Raw genomic sequence first — 24,552 nt, 5'->3', positions numbered from 1 at the left:
GGCACCTTCCTGAGAGCAGCTTGCTGGGCAGTCAGATTCTTAGGGGAGGATTTCAACTTCCGGCTTTGGGTCATTTCCATTCAGGGTCTGCAGTCCTGGTTTTCAGGGGGACACAGAGGCACGAGGAAGAGCTGATGGAGAAGGCAGAGGTTCAGAGATTTAGGACCCCCGTGTGGCCCAAGGACGTGGGCCTGGGCCTACCCTGGGAGCTTGTAGGCAGTGGAGGGTCTCGGTTCATCCTCTTTCCCGGGCAAAGCCAGAATCTGCAGTGTAATGAATTCTCCAGGGGATTCGTAAGCACTCCGATGCTCGAGGAGCCTTGTTTGGAGAAAAGCCCAAGCAGCCGTTTCAGAACTGTGAAAGGGAATGCGTACTTGACTGAGTCGGAGACAGTTACTTGGTCTCAACACCAAGGAAGACAGAAAATTCCAGAAGAGTATAGCATTCAGAGTGCAGTTCTAAGGCAAAGATTCCATTGTAGAAGCTAGTGGATTCCTCTAGTTACAAACCTTGGGCAGATTAAGAATCTGACTGGCCCTGGTAGAGGAGGGTACAAGTGGGAGGGAGGCAGGGGTGGGCAGGAGAAAGGGGTGGGGGCAGACAGAGCGAAGTATTTTCTTATTTTAGAGCAGTACATATCCATTATAAAAATTTTAAACACTACAGGAGAGCGTACAGTAAAAATGGACATTAGAATCGCCTTCCTCCAAAACTGTGTTACTCATATAAAATTGATCAAGAGCACAGACTCTGGAACCAAGCTGCAGGGGTTGAATCCCATCTCTGGTGCTTACCAGCTGTGTGACTTCAGGTAAGTGATGAACTTCTCTGTGCCTCAGTGTTCTCTGCTGTAAAATGGAGGTGATAGCAGAGTGACATATGTGTAAAGCACTCCAAGTCATGCCTGCACATAAGTTTTATGTTTGGCTGCTATGATTTTAATACTTTAATGATTTTTCACACTTAAGGTTTTGATTTCTTTGACATTTTTGTGGTAAGAAGTGGATAAGGAATTAAGGAATTCATTTTTCTCCCTAATGGTTAGCCAGTTATCCAAAATCACTTATTGACTAATCTGTCTTTCTACGCATCTAATGGGTTGAATTGTGTACCCCTAAGTGTTGTTAATGTCCTCACCCGCAGTCCCTCCGATGTGACCTTACTGGAAATGGGGGCACTGCAGCTGTAATCAGTTAAGAAGGGGTCATACTGGAGTGGGCAGCCTCTGATCCAGTATGTCTGGTGTCCTCAGAGGAAGATGAAGACAGGACGCGGAGGGAAGATGATCACGAGCAGGCAGAAGCAGAGCCTGGAGGGATGCGGCCGCAAGCCCAGGAGAAGGCCTGGGGGGCCAGAAGCCAGGAAAAGCAGGAAGGTCCCTCCTCGGGAGGCTTCAGGAGGAGCACGGCCCTGCCAACGCCTCGCTTTCACCCCTCTGGTCTCTAGGTCTGTAAGACAATGACCTTCTGTTCGTTGTAAGCCACCCAGTTGGTGGTGCTGTGTTACGGACACCCTGGCAAACCAGAGCGTCCCATAATGGACACTTATTCCTGTGCCTGAATGATGTGTTTTAGTGATCCATAAATCCAGGTCAGAAGAAAGAGATATTGAGAGTTCCCATTTTTTTCCCCAATAGATAGTTTATGAGATAAAATTTGACATCTTAACACTGAAAGGGCTACATCAGTGACTATTCCTGGCCATTGTAAAAATTCTCATACTCTTCTGAAAATCTGAGCCCGTCACCCCACTTCTCACCCAGGCTCCCAACACCGAGATTCCTGCTACTGTGACACCTCAGATAAAGAATTAAACATCTCAGCTGCCACACTGCCTTTTGCTAATTGAGGGAGATTTATAAAACATATACAATTAGTGTTGGCAGTGATGAAGAAACTCCACTGATTGCTCTGAAGGTGGCATTGGTGCAAAGTAAATCTTTTTTTCTTAGTTTATGACAGTGTTCATAGCTTTTAAAAACTCTTGGTGGAGATGGAGAAAGAACGTGCCAATGCCAGGTCCTATTTCACATGAGTGAAGAAAATCAGATTAAAATAATGAATGGCACTCCAGGAACTATGAGGTTTCCTAGGGGAGCTAATGAGTGTCTATGGGGTCTTAGCACGAGACCCCCTCTGTGGCATATATAGGGATGCATTTCATAGCAGCTAAGCATCAAGAAATATGCTTTTAATTATCACTTAAGATGTAACCTGTCAGAGGTATTAATATCACTTGTTTTTAATGAGAATTGATTTTGAGATTGCATTACCTAGAAAGCCTAGGATAATGGAAACCCTGGTTCTTTCCTGAGAACTTAGTCACCACATGTTTCTGTGGTGAGGCTCCCCTGCCTGGGCAGCCACCAGATACCTGATCTGCTCACATGTGGCCCAGGCAGAGGCCTGTTCATTAGCCTTTAAGTGATTTCTGATGAATGAGACTGCACAGAGCTGAGCCTGGCTGGCGCGCTTTGCTGCAAAGTGGGGCAGCCCTAGGGAAAAAGTAATTAGGGGTTTGACTGTGGTCTGCAGACTGGCCTCGTCAGGGTGAGGGTATGGGCAGACATGCTGGGCTGGTGGCAGAAGCATCTGTCTGAGCAGTGCCCACCTCTGGCTGACTTTCCACTGTCCCCTGACCCTTTCTGAAATAGTCAAGCAGGACCTGGAGAGGGCAGGTGTGGATGTGCAGAAAGGCAGCAAGAGGAAGGAAAAAATATATGGTTATTCAAGTGTGTCCCAAACTTAAATCATTCACATATCATGTAACAACTTCCTGCTTTTCTCACCATAAACTTGCACTGCCTTTACAAGGAGTTACTTAGCATTTTCCTTTAAGCTGGGTTGATGAACTTTACTTTGCAAGGAAAACTTAAATCACTACCATAAAAGCATTAGCCTTATTAGGAGACTTACTTTTCCAGTTGTATTTATTTTTTTACTGACACATATTAGACATATAATATTGGGTATGTTCAAAGTGTACAACATGTTGATTGGATATATTTACGTATTGTAATATCGTTGCCATTGTAAAGATAGTTAACACCCCATCACATCACACAATTTCTTTTTGTGGTGGGAAGAATTACACTTTTCAGTTACGGATGGATATTCTTTCCTGCTGATGGTCTTGCCTGTGATGGTTGCCTGTGATTTCTTTGTTAAAATGGATATTCGAGAGGTGGTAAAGGCATAGCACATGAACTGGGACCTTCTCTTGTTCCTTGTCAGGAACAGGCTGGAGGGCAAATTGCACAATGAATAACCTTTTCACCATGAGATCCTGTATTATTGATTTTTATGTTTGTAGAAAACCTAAAAGAAATGGGGTGTGCATCCCTCTGTTTGGAAAACAGTGATATAGTCCCGCATGATTATGTGGGGCCCATGTGGGCAGATCACATAAGTGGAAGTCAGAGGAAGGTGGACAAAAAGGAGACAGAGAGGCGGTAGCAAGAGACCCACTGAAGAAAGCTTGCCTCTCTGCCTTGGGCCAGATACAGTTCTCAGGAGAAAAATGCTCCTAAAACCAGCACCTCCTCAGTCTCTCAGGCCTCTTTGTTCTCTCCTCCATGGGATGAGTATGAATTGCTCCCCCTCGATATCAGACACCGTATGACACCCAGAGCCGCGAAGACAAAGAACCGCTGTCCCCAAAGGGCTGGCCTCGTTCCACAGTAAGCAGAGAGGTTTGCGGAGAGCTGGGGTCTCCCTGGCAGTTACCTGAGTTGGATTCTGGGCCACAGGCAGCACTGCAGGGAAAGGGCACTGCCTGGGGGGCCACCCCAGAAACACGCTGATACGGAAATGGGGTAATCACCGCCAAGCCAACACATGGGCAAATAGCGCTCACGGCAGGGCTGCGGAGGCCCCCGACTTCCTGGGCAAGCAGGAGTATTGTGCCCAACTTTACTGTGTTTTGCTGCCCATAAAAGGGGAACACTGACACTCAACACCAGGTGGCCCTGGTCATTAAACTTCCAAGCCTGGAGGTAGCAATGTCTCCACTGCAATTTCAGTTTTGATCTCTCTGAACGTGTTTCCCTTGGGTGTCCCCAGTGTGGGTGTTAATCGGTGGCTCCCAAGGTGGCTTTTCTGAGCCAAGGCCTAGGCTAGGCAGTGTCTCCTGAACTTGGTGACCATGGCGTTTGAGGTGGCCACCAGCCCTGTGCTGCTCATCCTAGGCTGGACCAGGGTAAGAACTTTCTGGAAGTTCTTGAAGTTGATGTTCAAGAGTGGGGAGGGTTCTGAGCCAAACACAGGATTGAATTTGGTTCACTCTTGGCTATTCAAACACTGGTTATAGAGATTCAACCTGCTGCTCACATTTGAACCATGTCTCTGGTCCTCTAGGAGAACGAACCCAGTCCAGTTTATTCATCTTGAAGCAGTTTTGGCAGAACACTATTAGGGCAGAGCATGAAAACTCCACAGAGTTCCTCGAGGCTGGGAAAGTTCTGTGGGTCTTACGTATCCCTGCTCCTTACCGTGAATGGCTGGGAGCCCCTCTACTTGATGTCCGTTCACTGTCCCCAAGCACATAGCTCTGTGGTTGGGAGGCGATGTCACACTCAGCGCAAGCTGCACAGGATTTTCTTGGACCACATCCCAGACCCTGAGCTGGAGTCAGGGCCTAGTGATACTGCGTTTCACTGCCCGCACAAGTGTGCCTAGAGGGTTCTGAGGACAGCGTGCAGCAGCAGAGCCAGGCTCACAGGTCAGCACAGGAAACTGCCCTCGGAGACCCCTCAGTTGGTGCCAGATCTTGGGCTCCCAGCCTCCAGAACTGTGAGAAATAAGTGTCTGTTGTTTAAGCCACATGTTGGGGTATGTTCTTATGGCCACCAGTGCAGACAAAGGCCTCATATGACAAAATCAGGGAGTCTCAGCACTTCATATGAGAAATGAGCAGGGGTTTCAAGGAGGCATTAAAACTCCAACTAGAAGAACCCAACTGAGACAAGGGCTTGGTGTCTTCGTTTATGCAATAGAAAGGCTGCAGCCCGCTGGACCGCTTGTTAGGCCCCAGGGGCAGGGCTTAGCTCCTGCTCCTCCCTGCTCCACCCTCCTCAGTGACAGCAAGTGCAGACCCGAATGACCTCCTCTTTGCTGATCAGTAGACAGAGGCCCAGCACAGTCCTAGTGCCGAATCTTGTCTTCCCCACTGGCTGGTGGCAGTAGCATTTGGAACAACGTGTGGGGGTAAAGTGGCTCCTGCGGAACGGGCCACCATTCCCATCCCTGCAGAGGCATGTTGTCTCTCTGGCACACAGTCCAGGGACTCAGACCCTTTTCACTTCCAGCAGAGCAGAAGGATAAAAACATGATGAGGTCTCCTCCACACCCTGATTGGCACCTTTCCCACAGCCTGGGAGTCTGAGAGCAACAGGCAGGTTCATGGAATTAGAACCAAGTAAAAAGAAAAAGACCATCTGGGAATGAGTTGACCACTCCGTGGATAACCCCAGTCCCTGTTTTATTCAGAAAGGCTCGGGACCCACTGTCCTCATGACCCAGAGGCACTGGGGATGATTCCAGGGGTGTGCTTGGTAGAGAAATTAAGGTGCTTGGCTCTTTATTGAATACATAGCTATACGCCAGATGTGGCACTAGACTCTCTCCATCAGCTCATTGGTTCCTCGCAGTTTCTGGGAGGCAGCCATTAAGATCTCCCCTTTACAGTGAGGACACTGAGGCTCTAAAGGCATTTGAGGACCTTCCAAGGGCACACGGTGGGTTACAGTCCACAGAGGACCAGGATCCTGTACTTCCAAGCCTGGAGGTAGCAATGTCTCCACTGCAATTTCAGTTTTGACCTCTCTGAATGTGTTTCCCTTGGGTGTCCCCAGTGTGGGTGTTAATCGGTGGCTCCCAAGGTGGCTTTTCTGAGCCAAGGCCTAGGCTGGGCAGTCTCCTGAACTTAAGTGATGATGGCATTTGAGGTGGCTGCCAGCCCTGTGCTGCTCATCCTAGGCTGGACCAGTGCTCACTAAGTGCTTTTCCCAATTTGCTGTATTGTCTGTCCATATTGCTTCCTCTGTCATAAACAGAAAATCCAGTAACATAGGACCATCAAGACTCTACCTTTCTCTCAATTTCGGCTAAGAATCCTGGATCTCACTTCTGAGAATACATTTCTTGATGTTTACTGGCTTAGTTACTCAAACTGTCAGCAGAGGTGTTTTATTCCTTGTAGGTAATCTCCTGGAAATGGGTCTCTTTTGAAAACATTTTTTTTTCTCCCCATAAAGGACCCAAAGAAGATTTTTAAAAAGAATCAAATTAAAAAGAAATTGATTCTTTGTGGTCTTTTGCATTTCCCAAAGTTATTATTTTTTTAACAGTGAATATGTTTTGTTTTGCAATCAGATAACAACTGTGCTTTGCTTGTAATAAAAAATGGAGGGTTATCAGCCCACCTGCCGATGGGAGCACAGAGTGGCCTTCTGCAATGTGCCCCCTCTCCCTCCACCAGACACTGGGGTGCTTGCTTCTTTTCACAGCTCTCCTAATGAGGGACACTAACGCTAAGTCTTCCAATCAAGGAGCTTTTCATACACATAATCTCTTCTCAGCTGCTTGTAGCTTTAATAGTTGATCAGAAGGCAGAAGATATTTGCAACAACTTTAGAAGTAATTTTGGAAGAGCATCTACTTGTCATCTCATAGACCCATGTCGACCTAGTACAAAATGGTTGAAATAATGGCCTGCTCTGATTATTTTGAATTATGACAAATAGTAGCCATTTTTAAGGCATTTTCAAGTTTAGCTTCTTGCCAGGAGAGCTGTCAATAACAGTGTTCCAGGTGTAGAGAAGGGGGCAGGTATTAGGGACACAGGAGAGCCCAGGTCAGCGCAGTCATGTGGGAACCTTTGCCGCCTCCTGAGTGTCTATCCAAGCATGAATACTTCCGATCAGATCAGAAAAGTGGAGCATTTAAAAAAATTATGCTGCATGGTTTATGTGCAAGCAGTTGAATGACTTATTAAGAAGTGGGAGCAGCCATGCTTTATATGATGAACAGCAGAAAAAGAAGAAGAGAGGAAGGAAGAGGGAGGAAGGAAGGTAAGAGAAGAGGGAAGGAAAAGAGGCACCACCCCATATTGTCCCACAGAGAAGTTAGATATTTGTGATAATTTAAAAGCTCTTTCTGATCTGTAATCCATTTGTGCTTTTCCTCTTTGCCTCTGCCTCTCAGGAAGCTTGCTGTGGTCGCACAACCCTCTTCTGAAGGGGCAGGGCCCCCACTTTAAGGGACCTGGGGCCCCCTTCACTCACAGATGTTTAATACCGACCCGCCAAGCTCAGCCACGAGTCACCAACCTCCTAGAAGCATCGGAGCTTCTAGGCCGCATCCCCATCCGGGCCGCACCACTGACCAGAGGATCCAGAACTTTCTGCCTGGAATCTCCTGAGCTCACAGCCAGCCCTCTGCTCAGCTAGCCCTCTCTCTTCACTTTGGAGCTCCTAAGGGTTTCATCCTTCAGGTCAAAAATAAAGAACTGGGAGGATTTTTTTTTAAGTTGTGGCAAAATATAGGTATCTGGATATATATCCAGAAGTGGAATTGCTGGGTCACATAGTAGTTCTATTTGTGACCTTGTTTTAAATGTAGATTCAGCGGCATTAACTGCATCCAGGCTTGGTGCATGGACACAAGGATTTTGAGGTCAAGCACATAGATGTGGACTCTAACAAGGAGGGACATCACCACAATCTCCAGGCCAAGAAAGGAAACACAGGGAGTTTGCTGGACAGGCTGTCACTCTCCGCAAGGGACAGGCTTCTCACTAGCTTGTCAGGAGGGTTTGGCAAGGGGCCTTTTGCCAGGGGCCTCCCTCCCCAGCCTCTGGTCCCTATCACCAGCACGGATCCCAAGACTGGTGCACTTGGGCCTCTGCTGCCCAGCTCTCTCTCCTCTCACCCTTGCCCGGTGGCAGCTGCAGACACCCCAGGCCATGCACCTGCCCTGCAGACCCTGCTGTCACCAGACCACTGGTGAAGGGCCTGGCCTGTATTACATCAGCCTCTTGCCTAAAACTCCCCCAACAAGCCTGGCCAGGGGAGCCCTGCAGCCCTCCCCTCTCCATTGGGTGCTAGAGTTTCCAGGCCTGGCGGGGAGCAGGCCATGGAGAAGGTGCCGTCAGGTTTATCAGAGTTCATCTTGCTGTCTAACAGCAGGCGCCAGGCTGCCAGCATCGCAGTGGCTTGAATTTCAACCATTTTCTCTGCTCAACACCTCTTGGGCGCTGCCACCCACACATAATAAGTTCCTTTCTTCCCCAGCAAGCTGGCAAATGCAGCCCTGGACCCCCCACGTGGGGACACTCAGGGACACTCGGCTCCATCAGACCGCCAGGCTGCTCACCTTCCTGGCGGCACCCTCAGCTGTAATCCCAGCCGCCAGCGCAGAGGCGTGCCAAGGCCTCATCGGCAGGAGTGGGTCAGCGTGCAATGGCCGGGGCCTGGCTGTGGCAGGCTGTGTGGTCGCCAGCCGGTCACTGGGGTTAGCCTGCACTGAGACCCTGTAAGCAAGAAAGAACAGGCCTGCCTCTCTCTGACCTTACAGAGAGGTCTTGGGAACTGCTTTGCCTAAATGGCAAAGTCCCAGGGAGGAAGGAACTAAAAAGGGAAAGACTAAAAAGCAACTCTAAGGTGTGTGGCTCAGGTCGGGCTCTGCTCCCAAGGGAGAGGCCGACGGGTGCTCACAGGCCCACAGGCGTGAGGTGGGCCTGATGCAGCTGGAGGCACTCAGGTCTGAGTGTGTTTGGCTGTCCCTGATGGTGGGTAGAGGGCTGCTTTAGTAAGAGATTTACCTGGTACTTCGCTTTCCCTTTTTGAGAGCAAGAGAGATTCCATGTTTTAGATTTCCTATTTCATCTGGTGCTCAAACGTGACCATGACTCAAAAGACATGACGCATCAAGGCGCAATGCGGTAAGAAAGTCTATGCAGACGACAGCACAACTTGGTGTTGAGTTTCCTCTATTGTCCGTTAGCTCTTTATGTTAATACACACAACACACCTCATTTTAATAGCCACAAACCACTTAAGAATGTACCCACAATCAGTGTACGCTGCCACCTTCTGATGCCACTGAGGCTGTTTCTTAGTGCCTATGTATCTGTTTTTATTATTATTATTAGAAAGCAGCAAGGAGCACCTTACACACAAATATATTTGAGTTCATAAAACAAGTTCATAAAAGTAAAACAAAAGGAAAGGCAGATGCTGGGATCGGTCGAGACCCCTGTGGCTCCGGGTGCCTGGGAACTTGCACGCTTCCTTCTCCATCCCTCCGCTTGGCTCCTGGGTGGTGGACAGTGGAGGAGGGGCCTGACGTCCCCCATGGTCTTAGGGTGGGGGTGATGCGCCCCAGACAAAGGACAGGAGAGAAGGAAGGAGCAGGGGACAGAGTGGGCTTGTAGGCCTGCTCTAATCAGGGGCCATAGCCATTCAGATTTGTTCATTTATGTGACCTGAGATGACAGCGGCCATGCAAGTGAGGTTGGCAGCGACAGGAGGCCTTTACATCCATCAAGAATGTCACCGTGGGCCATGGGGCACCTCGCCCTCCTGCTCTCCAGCCACAAGGAGCTAACTCGCCCAGGCCTGGGGCCCCAGACCTAAGTCTACATGCAGCCCTTTCCTGCTCCTGCCAGATGCGTGCGCTGTCCTGGGACCTTGCTCATGTCCCCTGCAGAAACTAGGACATGTCACCCCGCACAGTGTGGGTATCTAAGCAGGAGAGAGGGCAGCCCCCTGGTTCCCGCCGCAGCCTGAGGCTCTGCCCGGTGCATCCAATGGCTCATTAATCATGGCAACAGCTGCACTGTCTGCATCTCTTCCCAGGAGGACAAGTAGCATTTAAAGGCCACCGGATGTGCATAAGAGTTCTGTCTCTCTCTGTTTCAGTGACTCTAACTGGGCTGTGGGTTGGGCCCATTCCCCAGCTGGCTCTCCCTGCCCCACCTCCCCAGAAGCTCCCATGACTCTAGTCAGACAATGACTTCCTTCAGAAAGCTGTTTCCCAGGAGGTTGCACCTAAGGAAAAGGGAGAAAGATGAGCCTGGAGCAATCCTATGGTCCCCACCCAGCAGGATCCCCTGCCTACTCCCCCCTAGACTAGAAGCAGAAAGCAGCCCCATGTGCCACAGCATGGGAGGCCCTCAGGGAGGGAAAGGTGAGGCCCGAGGCCCTGAGTCTGGGACGCGCTCCACAGTCCCATTCTTTGTCCTGTGACGCTCAGCTGGTAGTCACAGGTGGGTCCTGAGGCAGGCTGCTGCAGTCTGCGGCAGGCACGGTGGCAGCCACCTTGGTTTTGTGAGCAGCCACGCAGCCAGGCTGGCCTCTGCTCAAATGTGAGCTCTGCGATGAGGGCAACCACTCAGGCTCCCTGAAAGTTTAGTTCTTACCATTTCATTTCATTGCTTTACAGTGTTTTCATTAAGAATAAGTTGGCTCTTACATAAAATACTCCTAGGCATTTCCCCCTCCAACCTTACCAGTTGTGCAAGCCTCTTCTGCCCCAGACTGGAAAGTCTCTTCCTTTTTAAACCCTCACACATTTTATCTGAACCCTGGTAAGGGCACATGGCTGTCTTTTATGACAACTAATTTCATAAAACATTATTTCCAGGGCTGGATAGGGAGGACACTTTATCCCCTCCACATAGACCCAGCAAATGTTCATTAGATGAATGAATAAGTGAATGTATTTATTTTGAAGCATTTTTTCTTCTGGGAAAATGACATGAACAATTTAAAACATTATCATCCTTCAGTAATATACAAAGTTTTATATGGTGTTTTTATCACAAATTATCGAAATGCTTTGTTTCTGTTTTCTAGGAAGGCAGATGAAGAGACTGAAAAATAGTTGCCTCCAAGTTGTATAGAACTTTTAGTTTCTAGACTATTCCTGGGCTCTGGCCTTCTTCAAAAGCAAATACACTTCACTTTCGAGTCAAGCCTTCTGACTTTGAACTGCTTTGCCTTCCTCTGGAAAGATTCATTTCTTCTGTAACATTCCATGTGAACTTTTGGAACAGAAGCTGGATCTCAGCCTTCCATAACATTACAGAGCTTACGTTATCCTTCTGGCGGAAAGCCTAGCAGTGTGAGGCAGCCTTCCAGTAGGAAATTTAACAGGATAAAAGAGTGTATGTCTACCACTCATACACCCATTTACACTCAAGTATCTGGAACACTGTATTTGCTATATTGCCCTTATTCATTTCCAATAAAATTCATTTTTAAAAAGCATACTAAAATGTATTTATAATGAGTTTTGTACTGATAGTACAATGAAGTTATTTAATTAACATGTCAATAAACTTAGTACATGTGATTTTCATCTTATATAACCAGAAGTTCCCAGTGGGCAATCAGGACATTGGACCTTCTCTTACACAAACACAGCTGTTGTTTTGAGACAATAATATGATTAACAGAGAATTTTCAGGAAGAATGCTGTGTTGATAAAAATTAATTTTGAGTTGGCCACTATGAAACGTACCCAACACACACACACACACACACACACACACACACACACACACACACATACACATACACACACATTTCTGCTTTTATGTGCAACAATCAAATAGAAAAGGACTGTTGCTGCAACTTCTTCCTTTCTTCCTGGATCCCATATTCCACATACTCAAAATTAAAATATAGACATTTTGAAGATGGGAAGTTTGCTTTTATTCCTGAGTTTGCGGTGATGCCAGAAAAACTACAGGAAGTGTCCCCAGATGAGGAGTCACCACTGCAGGTTTGTATCCAGGGACTGTCTGTGCAGGGCCAAGGTAAGTCCACGGGTTAGGAGGCAGAAAGAATTTCAGCAAAGGAGATGAGGAAAGTTTTTTTTATCACGCCAAAGAAGCAAAGCATCAGCATTTCAAAAGAGGAAGATGCCGACTTCCTCGTGCACCAGGGGCTGAAGACACTGACAGCTGGGACCCAGCACCAGGGACGGCAACGCTACAGCCAAGACACAGTCCCATCAACACCGTGAAGACAGAGGCAGCGCCTGAGAACGGGATGGAAGAAATGAGGGTTTGAATAGCAACCACTAGAGCAAGCCTGGCATGGAAATGAAAGGCAACAAGAGGCCCAGGCGAGCTGTGGGAAAGTTGGGGCTCCTATGGCCAGGATCCCCACTAAACTTAAACCACCTGATGATGTAACTGGCCTGTTGCTAGGCTACCACTTCCACACCTTTAGGCACTAAGCTATTATTGCGCTATATAGAGAGCTCAGCCCAGTGCTCTGAGCGGAGGCAGAGACGCTAGTGAACAAGCTGGGTAATAAACCCTTTCACCCCAAAGAACATTTTGCTGTCAATTTATTTGGTCACCTTGAATCCATAGTGAACTTGCCCAGGGGTGAAACCCATTGGCAAGACAGGAGCTCAATCAAGGACAACAGTTTCAGACCACAGGAGACTTCTGGGATGATGTTTGAAATCAAGAGGCAAAAACCTATTGGGAAAAGAGCCTAGAAAGTAAGGCGATAAAGGGAGTGAGAGGGAGAGATCCAAACGCAGGGTGAAAGTTGTACTGGGAAGGACAAAGACAACATCCGGTGACCACAGGGCCACGCTGATAGGGGACAGAAAAGGATGGAGCCCCACCTGCCACCTTCTCAGTGAGACGGGAGCAGGTTTTCGGGTAAAACTGTGGATGGGTTGTTCTAGAAGATGGAGCAGGATGGAACAGCCACTGAGGCTGGTGCATGACGGAGCAGGCAACATGCATGTGGGGCGGGGACAGACCCCTGACAGACCTCTGGCTAAAACAGAAAACCAAATAGTAAATAAATATCTTTTGCAATAACAAGAGCTAGAGAGCTGACGAGGAGAAAGAAACATGGGATTTGTCTGAAGTAAAAACACCAAAAGCCCAACCTTGATCTTTAAAAACATCTTTTCTGAGCAGGAGAGTCGGCGACGGGTACCCCACTGGAGTGTTCTCTGCTCAGAAAGGCTGCACTAACTGTGAATGTCCAGCAGTGGCCTCCTGTCCGCCCTTGCGCAGCCTACACCCAGAACCCAGATCACTGCTCTTCCTGTGAGCACAGTGCTGGGCCTCTGGGCTCCTGGGGGCGTCTGCTTGCTGGGCCCGAGGTTTATATGCCAGTCAGGTCCCCACGAGCCTACCCAAGTGCTGGCCAACTCTGTGTGATGTTGCTCCTCTTCCTCTGAGCTCTGAAATATGGAAGCATCTGTCAGCAGGCTGGGCTGGTGTCTTCACACCGCTGGCATGGAAATGGGGAGCTGAGTTTGGGAAGATGGGGGTCAAAAATAACACAGCTGGCAGGGCATGGTCTGGGGGTCCAGGAAAGGAGAGACTGACACTCTGAAACAAAACTGGAGAATCCCCTGGCACTAACAATCTCCTGAAACCACCTGGTCTGGCAGGAATATGTGGATGGCATTTTGCTGCTCAACTGTTTCCCACAGAGGGTCTGTGATAAACAATTTTCTTAACTCTGATTTCTCTCTAAGTGCTCAGTATGTACCGTAATTGTGAGCACCTGCTCGGGAGTCACTCCTGCCTGGGAGAAGCCTCCTGTGAAGCCAGCACAAAAGCTTTTAATTCGGTCTCACATCAAAATATTCTTTTCTCTGGCCTGAATCTATCTTCCTCTGCAGTTGGGCTCAAGCGGTCCCCGCATTCAGCTATCCTGAGCTCGCTCCTCACTCGTGAGCTTCAGGCCTTCTGAACCTGGTCGTCCTGAGAAAACCAAACTGGAAACCCGAGAACTGGTGAGGAGGCAAGAAAGGAGGGCAGTGGTGCCACCATCAGCCTTGGGCCCTGGGGAACGGGCTCAGGCCTCAGCGGGGCGCCCACATGAGAAGGGTGGCATGCACTGACTTTTGACACCCCCTATCCCCCCAATGGATTCTCACTTTTCCCTGGGATCAGATGGGTCCAAGTTGTGGAACTGAAGCCCCTTACTCATGCTGATTGCCTGGCTCTGCCTGATTGATGCTGAGGGCCTTCCTGATTTTGCGAGCACGGCCGCACTCCCTGCCGAGGACGGACAAGTGGATGCCTGTAGGTCGGCTGGTGGACACACCCTGCACTGGCTCCACCTCCCATTCCAGTACTGCGAGAGCCTAATTACCACTCCTGAAGGACCACGAGCAAAGGAGGCCCAAATTATGACAAAGGCTGACAAGCGCCAACTAAGAGATTCTTCATTCAACTGGCCGACTCTCCAGCCCCTAGACAGGCCAGTAGGAAACATCCACATGGGGTTGTCCATGTTTATTCAAAGCACTTAGCTTACCAGAATAAATAGGAGATTATCCATCAGCAAAGTCAAGTGGTTTACAAAGCCCATTAGAAATGCACCAGTATCTGGGATGTAGATTTTCTATTTTCAGTCAAGTCTTTAAAAATGTAAAGTAATTTTTTAGGGCAAGATATCATAACACAGGAAAATCCTCTCCTAAGAAAAGAGGTAATTGTTTACAATGATCAGATCTATATGCTATTTGCATGACTTGTGGCCTGGGCCAAGTGAGAGGCTCCCCTGAGGTTGGCCACATATCTGCAGAACGAAGAAGAGAGAAGCCTAAGCATTCACACAAGGCGAAAAGCAGCGTGCCCAAACGTGGCCATTTCCACAGAGAAAACAAACCTCCCTTCAGCAAAGTTACCCCTCGTTAGGCTATGAGATGCACAAGCCAGGGGGCACAAGACAGACTTCTTGCTTGTAGCCATGGCCTCCACCCTTGGAGCTACCACCTTTTCTATGGAAGGTGGGTGGGGGCTGGGGGTGGGGAGGCAGGAGGAAGTAACGTTTGCGCTGCAGCCTCCTGACCCCAGCCTTTGTGCAAGACACCGTCAGACCAACACGCCACCAGGGGTCAGTCACAGCTTGTGGCTGCCAAGTGACAAGGCCCATGCAAGCAGAAAACACCGCACTATGGTGTCCCTGAAGGCCATTTCTGACTCAGGCACTATTACAGGAAGACTGCTAGTGTCCAAGTCCCCTGGCTATTCCAGGGCCAAATGTGGTGTCTGAGTCAAAAGGGTGGGCGGCCAGGTAGTCTCTGTACTCCCCATCAACCAGGCTGGCGGCCTTCCTGGCAAACCAGCAGTCCACCTGCTCTTCCCCATTGTAGATTTTCCTCTGTTTCCAGACCACTGGGACTCGGTGCCCTTTCACCTTTAGGACTGCCTCCGGCCTTTCTCCTGCCTCACGGAATGGAGGGTCGGTAATATTCTGGCTGAGCCCACTGGGTTCCTCTGTGAGTCTGGCATCCTGGTTCAGGAACTGACCTGAGGACAGAAAAAACATCCGGTCTAAGTCAAGTGCAGGCAACACTGTGAAGAAAAAAATGTAACTTTGCTTTAGGCCACTGGTGACCAGCAAATTTACATGTGCCCCAGAGGAAGGGGACAATGAAGGACGGCAGTGACAGGAGCATGTTTAACTGCCATCTGAGGATGAAGTCTGCACTCACACTATTTCCAGGGTGACAGAGCATGCGACTGGAAGGGACAGAGAGGAGAGCAGACCTTCTGTTCCTGGTGGCCTCTGCTTCTGGAAGCTGCCCAGGCCCCCACTAGAAAGCTGCATGACCAGCCAGTAGAGATGAAGTCTCCTACTGAGTTGGGAGGGCAAGAGGGGACTGCTACAGAGGGAAGAGGGTCAGCTCTCCCCTCCTCCTCCCTGGGTCCCCTGGATCTCTGCAGGGAGGGGGTTTGTCCTGGACAGAGGATACAGAAAGCAGTCAGCTCAGCTTGGCCAGACACATGCACAAGTGTCAGAAGCCTCCAGGTCAAGTGAGGTCCCTGCTAAGGCCAAAGGAATCCTGGTCTGCGCTGATGGGACGGAACTGGTGCTCGGCAGTCCAGTGCATCAGAAATGCGTTCGGCTCAAGAGCCAGGAAATCTTGCCCTCTACACCCAGCCCTGGTAGCAGCCCACTCTTTCCAGTGGGCAAGGGACCTTGGTAAAATGGCATACTGAAGAACCCTGCTTCACACACACAGTGTGGGTGCCTGTGTGGGCAACACTGCCAGAGCTAGTCTCAGCTGTGCCTGCCCCTGACTCATATCCTCTTGCTGAGGGTAAAAGACCAGACTTTGAGAGGATTTCTCCATATTTCTTTGCTTGCTTTGCAGTGAAAATTAGTTTATGAAGCCCATTCCTATTCTAGAAAGTCATCAGGAGGCAAAATTATAGTAATTTTCATGAGACACATAAAGAGCATATTCCTACTGAACTTCCGAGCCAAGCTTAAGATACAGGCAATGTCAGCCCCCTTTGGGAAACTGAACTCTACCCCCTGGACCAGCGTGAAGAAGAGCAGCCCCTACCTAGCAGGCCGTGGCAGTTGCCGGAAAGGCCGTTGCTGTTGGAGATGTAGAAGCCCAGGTGATTTCGCTGGTAGGGGGCTGGCTTTTTGTAGAGGTGAATGAGGATGACGAAGGCGATGGTATCCTGGATGGTGACAGTGACACTGGCATTGGCCGACACCGACACCTCCAGTGCCCGGCTCCCCACCACCACACTCTGGTTGCAGGGAAGGACCAGCCTGTCCCCGCCATCCAAGATGACTCTGTTTGGTGTGATCTCAAGGTAAGACCTCTCGGGCTGATTGACGAGGATGGTGATGGTCCGGAAGTAAGTTCGCTGTTTCTTGTGGCCGTTTGGGGGAGCAGGGGCCCCAATCAACTCTCCGTTCACTGTCACACCTCGAAGACAGAGGGGAGGAGGACAGTGGTTAGAACAAGCATCTCCACCTTCACGCTAAGGGCACCTACTCTGCATCCCCTCCTCCTCTGGTGGACCTTCGCATCTCGGCGCCCTCCTGCATGGGGGCTCTGGCATTGACTCCCACGCAGAGGCCGTTCATGCCTCAGAACAAGCGACTGAGTGAAGTAATGGATGCGTAGGTATGGGTAAGTTTCTCCCCATGCTTGGCGAATTCCTGGGGTAGGGGAAGGATGGCAAGGCCTGGGCCAAGGTATCATGGTGGGAGTTTTGTGCGTGGTTGCTTTCATTCCAGTATTGGGTATGGTAACAAAAGGCCCCATGTGGCCCTGACTCACGCTCTTATCCACTAGTTCCCCTGATCCTGATTTGGAGATCCTCTGAAGTCACAGAGTGGTGTGGGATAATACAAAGACTAGACTTTTTTTAGTCTAAAAACCAAAGTTTTTCCACTTTCTAGGTGTGTATCCCTGGACAAGTCCGAGCCAGGGACAACAAGAACTGAGCCTCAATTTCCACCTCTGTAAAACGGAGGCATAAAAGCTTATGGAATTGTTGTGAAGGTCACAGGAGGTGCCACACATATAAGCTGTCAGTTGCCATCAAATAGAATTCCTTTCTTATTCCCTCATTATCGTTAATATAACTGCAGTCTTTCTAGACCTGAGGAAGGGCTGAGAGCCAGGCTTCCAGGGTCCCGTGCTATTCCATCGAATAGGAAACAGATGGCAATTCTACATGAGACGTTTGGGACTGAATTAGGGGATAATGAATGTTATGTGTGTTTTGCTCTCGGGCAAAAAGGCAGTTTGCAATAATAGAAGATTTCTCTTTAATTAACTTCTGTTTTCTCGGCTTTGGGGGTAATCTTCCTTTAAATCTTGACTAGTGACTCTTAGACATTCCAGGAGAAGACGGCCTTTGTGAGGAGAGGCATCAGGGGGAAAAGAGAGATTCCAGCGTGAGCAGAGACTAGCTACTGCAGCAACAAGGCTCCAAGCACCTTCCAGCTGACTTTCCCACCACGGACACGGCACTGGCCCAGAAACCACAGGAACGGGTCCTAGGAGGATGGGTGCCCCCAGGGAGGGAGACATTAGGCCCCATCTCACTCCAGAGCCCTCTCAATTGGAAACAAGCTGACATTTAGCTCAGAGGCTAGGAAGCCCTGCAAGAGAACAGGTGAGGAAGAGACCCCAGGACCAAACGTCACATGATGACACCATACACATCACCCAGCTGCAGCGCCCTCTGTGACCTAGCCCTTATGGAACTCATTTTCTCAGCACTGAGAAATACCAGAAGGTCCTCCCCAAAGCTTGTCCTCACAAGGTGAGCTGTGTAGTTGTCCATATGGCCACCCCAAGGCATTGCTACGTGACTGGAGCTAGAAAGCTTTTTATACACAAATCTTTTCTGTCCTCCCCTTGACAGGCTGGAGGGGATCAGAGCCTTTCTTAGACCTGAGCTCACTGCACACAGAGCAGTAATCAACATCCTGACTTAACGTCTAAACCATTGAGGAGCTGAGATAGATGTGTTTAGACCCTAGCCTTCCTACCATCACATCTTCTGAATGGAAAGATGTAACCATGTATCATGAATTTGCATAGCATTTGTGTACTTCCAAAACACTTCATACCCATTATTTAATTTGGTCTTTACACTAGTGAGTGAGCCTGGCAGAGCCAGCATCATTAGCTCCATCTTATAAGAGAGCTCACGTTGTGTTGCCAAGACTACAAAAGGAATTCTAATCAGAGAGCAGGTTTCCAATGCCAAGTCCAGCATGATCTACCGCCTTTAACTTATCAGCAACAATACTCTCTGAGCATCTACAATACGCCCTTTGTGTACATGGACCTGCATCTGAAGACCAGAGGGAGACAGGATACCTCCCTTGCCCTTGCCCAGAGGCCACACTTACCGGAGTCTGCATGATCAGAGACCAGCCTTAGGATGTCCCCGGGCTGTCCATCGATGTTGAAGCAGACTGTGAGCTGGCTCAAGGGGAAATCCACAACGAAGTGGGGATCTCCATCCGCTACCAAGCCAGGAAAACACACAAGTGAGGAAGAAACAAAGGACATTTATTGGATGCCATCCATGTGTAGGCACTCTGATATTTTCTCAGCCATTATTTATGCAACCCTAAAGCGATCCTCAGTGTCTCAATCAGGAAGATGAGGGGGCAGTGGAATGATGTGACGCACTAGTTAGGCAGCTAGTACATGGTACAGTCAGTATTTGATCTCAGGTTGCCTTGATTCAAATGTAATACTCCTTGCACCGCACTTCAGTCAAACATGGCCGACTGTGCTCTGAGGTACATGGGGCACAGAGAGGAGTGTGTCGACGTACAGCTCCTATACCCTCAATTTCCTGAGTGGCTTCCCCAGAGCATTTCCTCTCTCCTGTGACCAGCCAGGTGGAGAGAGGCGGATGTGAATCCTTCCTCTCCTGTGGCCAGAGTGCCATGGCCCGTCAGACACTCACAGAGCCAGAGGTGCACAACCCTCACGTGATGGTGGTAATGACCAGGTCCAATTAGGGCTGAGGATGAGCAAAGACACAGAGTCAACAGCAGGTTAGACGGGAGCATCAGCGGTGACAGGGGAAATACCTCCTCTGGGTCATACGAACTTTAACTGCTGCCCAATTTTTGTCCCCAGCTACGACCACATTTGGCTGGCCCCTGTTCCTGCCCTTTCCACTTCTCTTGTTTCTTACTGGACAGACAAAATATTTCCTGAGAGTCAACATCACTTCTCTTCTCTCATGAGACAGGAAAGTTGGTTTCCATCTAATTTATACACCAACACAACAGGTTTCTGAACACCCCTCCACTTTATGTGTACATGTATTATACCCACTGTATATGGTAGTGGGTGTGGGCTAGGAGTTCAGTCTTTTCAAGCTGCAAACTAATTAATATCCTTGGTATAGTGGCTGAAAAACCCTTCCTGTCCCCAGCATGACTCACAAGGGTCCTTGAAAGAATCTGATCTCACTGTAAAGAGCCTCAAGCATCCTGTAAATGTCGACTTATAAAGAAATACAGTGTCTTTTGAAGATGAAAAGAATGACACCCATAGGAGATAATAGTCCTGGTATAACTATGTGACAGTTCCAAGAGTTTCCTGTGCTCACATCACATCATTTCTACTCAAAAACCTTCCAAATCCCTTTATAAGAAAAGATGTAGCTTGCTCCAAAAAAGAGAGATGTCTGAAAGTCATTACTCCATGCAGCATCCAAGAGGAACATTTTCCTGCATTCCAGAAAGCGTGTGTGTTCAAACGAACAGCATTATGTCTATTGGAGATGGTGCGTTTCCTGTCCCTTCAGACAATCTCTAGGATGTCCCCACCATTATGGACTCGCACGTCCAGCACATAGAAAGCTGGGCAACAGCAAAGGCTCACCAAGGAAGACGTGTACATTTTAGGAATAAAACCCAGCCCTGTGCTGTTATTCCATCTAGTTTTTATTAAAATCCCAGGATGTTAGCCAAAGGAAATGTTACAGTATTTTTAAATCTGTTCTTCCCTTCTAAAGCCAAAAACCCTGCATGTCACAGATACTTGTAATACCAGAAGCTGGAAGCATATACACTTTAGATCTCAAAAACAAATATCCTTTAAACCCACTAATGGTGAAAATGGGCTTCTGCTATCCATCTCTCCTTCCTGCAGGGCTCTTGCAGGCCCTTCAGGACTGTGTCATCCACAGTGTTTATGTGATGGCTTAATGCTGACCCTGGTTCCTATGACTGCCTCATGCTGCTGGCTTGCACTAAATAAATACAGGTCCTCACGTCTTGTTCTATGAGCTGAGATTGAACGGGCTTCAGGGAAGTCTGGTCATCCACTTCTGCACATCTAAACTCTCAAAACACACAAAACCACATTCTTTTCTTTACCTGATGTTTTGGAGACTTTAATTCTTGGGTTATGTGGTTTCTTGAGAGCAAGTCCTGGAAAGAAGAAAGAGAACAAGCATGTTATTCATTACAGAAGATGAAGTAAGAGGTACAGGGGGAAGAGGGTTGAGAAGAGGACAAAACAGCTTTCAGATCCATTTGTGGCAATTAAAAAACATCACCTGCTTTAAAGAAAGAGCCGGGCCTCACACACACAAGAAAAGGTGTAACATGTAGAGGCATAATTATTTTCTTCTTCTATAAATGAGATAATCTTCTTGTTGTGATTTCTGTGTCTACATTAGGGGAAACAGTCTATTACATGGGAAAGTATAGTTATGGGGGAGGGAAGCAGGGTTGTTTGAAGGACACAGAATTACAGGTGGCGAGATGAGGAAGTCCTGGAGAACAGTGTGAATGTACTTGACTCTACTGAACTGTACACAGTGAAAATGGCTAAATGGTCAGTTTTATGCCGTGTGTGTTTTTTTTTACCACAATTTTTAAAAAGTACAAAAATGTAAAAAAAAAAAGATACAATAACAAAAAATATAAAATGTGGCTATGTATGTGAGTGCAATTCAGAGAGCAGCAGGCAAAAATATTCACTTAAAAAATAACCTAAAAGCCAATTAATTTCCATAAATAAAAGAAAATGAGTGTCTTATTTCATATGGTTTGCATTAGCAAGATTATGCTGCTCTTCACTGACTTGGGCCCCTCACAGAAATTAAAGATCAAGGCAGCTCAGCATTTTTCAAGTACCGTCCCCTTCCCCCTGGGCAGCAGGGCCCAGAAGAACCAGCGGGCCATGCAGGAGGAGGGACTTCTCAGTTTCCCTGACTGTGTTCAGGAGACCCCTGGGTGGTAGCTCCCAGACATTCCAGAAAACTAAGCTTGAAACCTGAAAATGATCAGAGCTTTAAGAGGAAGATTGTTTTGAACAATAACCGACAGCTCAGGAAAAACCTATTTCCAACAACTCTTGTGAACAATCAGCTGGTTGTTCCCCCTGTTCTTGGCCTGAGTCTTGTAGCTTCTGAGTCTGAGCTGAGCTCTCCTGAAGCTACCGAGAGGGGAGTTGCTGACATGCAATGAAGATATTATTCAAAAAGCCATTTCTGCCTGCAAGGGCACAGATCATTTTGTGTGAAGTAATGGGGTTGTGCAGCTTGCTTTGCACTGGAACTAACACTGCCCCCCACTTTGCCAAGATAATCACCACTCTATAAAAAGGCCGCTTTTAACCTCTATGTTAGGGACTGGGCTTTTCAATAAATTTTTGGCTCTATACTCCTGGTGGGAGATGGCATCTAACATTTGTGGAGCACTCAAGGACTTTACATATTTAATCTTAACAGTGGCTTTTCCCAGAAGTTATTATTATTTTCATTTTACAGGTGAGGGAATAGAAGCTCAGAGAGGTTCAGAAACCTGCCCTGAGCCACATAGTCAGGCAGAAGGTGGGCTGAAACTCAGCCTTCTCCACCATGTCCAGGTGCTTCCAGAGTGCAGAGTGTGAGCAATAAATGTGGGCCCTGGGTCAACATCAGGTCCCTCTCCTTGGGAGATGTGCACTTGACAGGAATTTAATAAAAATGTTACCCATAAAGAACATGCTATTTTCCACAAACAGGTATTACTGAGAACATAACCCCCTGCTTTGGTTGAACTTCTTTCCCTTTCCCCTTCCTGTTGCTACTTATTTCCCCCAACAAAGCGGCCCTGAGGCTGATGATGACAGTGTCTGTTTAGAGGCTGAGTGGTAAGCATGTGAGGATAAAGTTTCTCAAGAATCCAGAACTCAGCTCCTTACATAGGTGCTCAGGAAAATAAAAATTAGGTGTCACATAAAATGATGTAGCCCTGAAGTACCTAAAAATATAAAGGCACTTAAAAATGAGAGTTTGTTTGTTTGCTCATCTTGGTGCCTATAGTAATGCCTGGCACTCCAGGTGATATGTGGATAGATTGACTTCATGGGGCACCATTTCTGGGATGAATGCCACCTTTTCGAATTTCCCAGCAGAGGGCCACAGTTTATAACAATACACACACCAGAATCTAACACACCCTCTGAAGACTAGGAGCTGCATGTAGGGCTATTGTTTATAAAAAAGACAACACAATAAAATAAAACAGATGACTGCCGGGGTGCCCTTGGCCTGAGAAGCAGTTAGAATGACACACGGGGTGGGGACTCCCATTACCTGGCTGCAGGCTGGTGCCTCGCAGGCCCTGGACCACCGTTTCGGGCCCAGTGACTGCGGACATGTGGTAGGAGTCCTCTGGCAGCTCCGTGCGCAGTGCCGGTCTCCTCAGCTTCATGGAGGTGAACGGGGTGAGGAAGCGGGAGCTCAGCGCCAGAGCCTGCGCCTTCTGCCTCAGCTGCTCCTTCACCAGCTCGTCGTCACTCTGCAGCCAGGAACTAAGCAGCTCCTTCATGGTCAGGTAGCTCCAGAGACGCTCCAGGTGGTTGCGGTCCCCGGGGCCATCACCCGTGGGCCTGGGGCTTCCTGGGACACCACTCCCCATCTTCTGGGGCTCCATGAGCACGTCTGTCTTCAGTATGACAAATTTCTTACCATTGCTGGCTGTAACTTCCACGTGCAGTTGATCCGTCTTCTTGTCCGCCAGCTTCCCAGCAATGACGATCTCAGAGCCATTGAAGTAGTTGGGGAACAAGGTTCTGGTGGCATGCTCCACAACGCCGGGGGGGTATTCGATGCGGATGTCAGAGAGCAGAGGGGTCCTGATCTCGTCGTAGAACCTGGAACAGAAGAGGGAGAGCATCAGGGCGCTGCCTGGCTCAGGCAGGCAGGTCCTACGGAAATGATGGACTGTCAGAGGGGTGGCTCTGTTCTTAGACACCATCAAGTCCAGTACTGCACCAGCAGACCAGTTCTGATGGGAGGCCAGGCGGCAGTGGCCAGAACACGGGTGACAGAGCACACTAACTCACAGACTCCCACCTGTCCAGCTGCTCAGATGAGGAGGAGGAACCGCCTCATAGAGGAGCTTAGGTTCAGAACTGTTCCTCGGGACTCCAGGTCAAGAATCCCTAGCCACTCTTGGTAGCTTTCCTTTGTAAGTCTCTCAACGGACCTCTTAAAACATCTTTCTTAAAGCCAGACACACATATTCCAGATGCACTCTAACCAGCCCATTATACTTGAGAAGTCTGTCCTTGACTTTACCACTAAGCTTCTGTATAATCCAGCATTTGATAGGTTTAGAGTTTCTCTGAGGTATGTTACATGGTTGCTTCTTGCTGAATAAGGAGACCATCAAAATCGCCCTTCTCAGGATCTGGAGAGCATAAGCTGTTGGATTAGACTTCCATCTCAGCCACTTCATTGCTGTGTGTCTTGAGACATGTGACTTAATCTCTCTGAACTTCAGTTTCTTCATCTAAAAACCTAGAATGCTTGTAGTAACCCCTTTGGTAGGTTATTTGCTGTTCCCCCAAACCCATCCTCCCCTTCTTTCATAATAACTGAGTTTCAACCCAGTCATGCCCATCCAGCTACAAACCACATTTCTTGGCCTCCACTGTGGCCAAATATACCAAGTTCTCACCAACAGAATGTAACTAGAAGTGATATGTGTGTGACTTCTGCAATGCTTGCTTGAGGTAAAGTGGCAGGCCCTGGCTGTCTTTTCTTCCCCCTGTTTGGGGCTGGAACACAGACGTGACAGTGGCTTAATTCCACCCTTGCAGTTAAGGAGGACAGCTATGGGGTGCAAAGTGATAAAATGGAAGTAACTTGAGTCTCCAGATGACTCTGTGGAGCAGAACCCAGCCTGTCAGACTATAGGAGGAGGGAGTCTTCCATTTGCAGCTTAGCTTTCACCATCATACACCTACTTCCAGGATTTCTGGG

General features: G+C 48.5%; 1 protein-coding gene and 1 long non-coding RNA gene across 11 annotated transcripts in view; one reads left to right on the top strand and one right to left on the bottom strand.

The window, feature by feature from the left end:
• LOC108397913 (uncharacterized) overlaps positions 1-10,567 on the top strand; it is a 94,389-nt gene extending 83,822 nt beyond the window's left edge. For all 8 annotated transcript variants that reach the window (XR_012128124.1, XR_012128122.1, XR_012128121.1 and 5 more), the window contains 3 exons: positions 667-811; positions 1,253-1,446; positions 7,203-10,567. This is a non-coding gene — a long non-coding RNA (uncharacterized lncRNA). The remainder of the gene's footprint in view (positions 1-666; positions 812-1,252; positions 1,447-7,202) is intronic.
• The window catches only part of ITIH5 (inter-alpha-trypsin inhibitor heavy chain 5), an 85,838-nt gene that overhangs the window by 4,880 nt on the left and 56,406 nt on the right, over positions 1-24,552 (bottom strand). Inside the window, exons 10-15 of one of the 3 annotated variants that reach the window (XM_073229353.1) lie at positions 22,879-23,438; positions 20,669-20,722; positions 18,674-18,790; positions 16,350-16,727; positions 15,194-15,306; positions 10,706-12,044 (exon numbers count right to left, since the gene is read on the bottom strand). In XM_073229353.1, coding sequence (XP_073085454.1) covers positions 12,018-12,044; positions 15,194-15,306; positions 16,350-16,727; positions 18,674-18,790; positions 20,669-20,722; positions 22,879-23,438 — 1,249 coding nt within the window. In that variant the 3' untranslated portion in view covers positions 10,706-12,017. Of the gene's footprint in view, positions 1-10,705; positions 12,045-14,271; positions 15,307-16,349; positions 16,728-18,673; positions 18,791-20,668; positions 20,723-22,878; positions 23,439-24,552 lie in introns of those variants that run through there. The other 2 variants (XM_073229352.1, XM_037001353.2) reach the window with 2 other exon arrangements.

The sequence above is a fragment of the Manis javanica genome, chromosome 2 (assembly GCF_040802235.1).
Source record: "Manis javanica isolate MJ-LG chromosome 2, MJ_LKY, whole genome shotgun sequence".
NCBI lineage: Eukaryota > Metazoa > Chordata > Mammalia > Pholidota > Manidae > Manis > Manis javanica.
The sequence above is the reverse complement of the archived record's forward strand: the minus strand, read 5'-3'. Positions and strand labels throughout refer to the sequence as shown.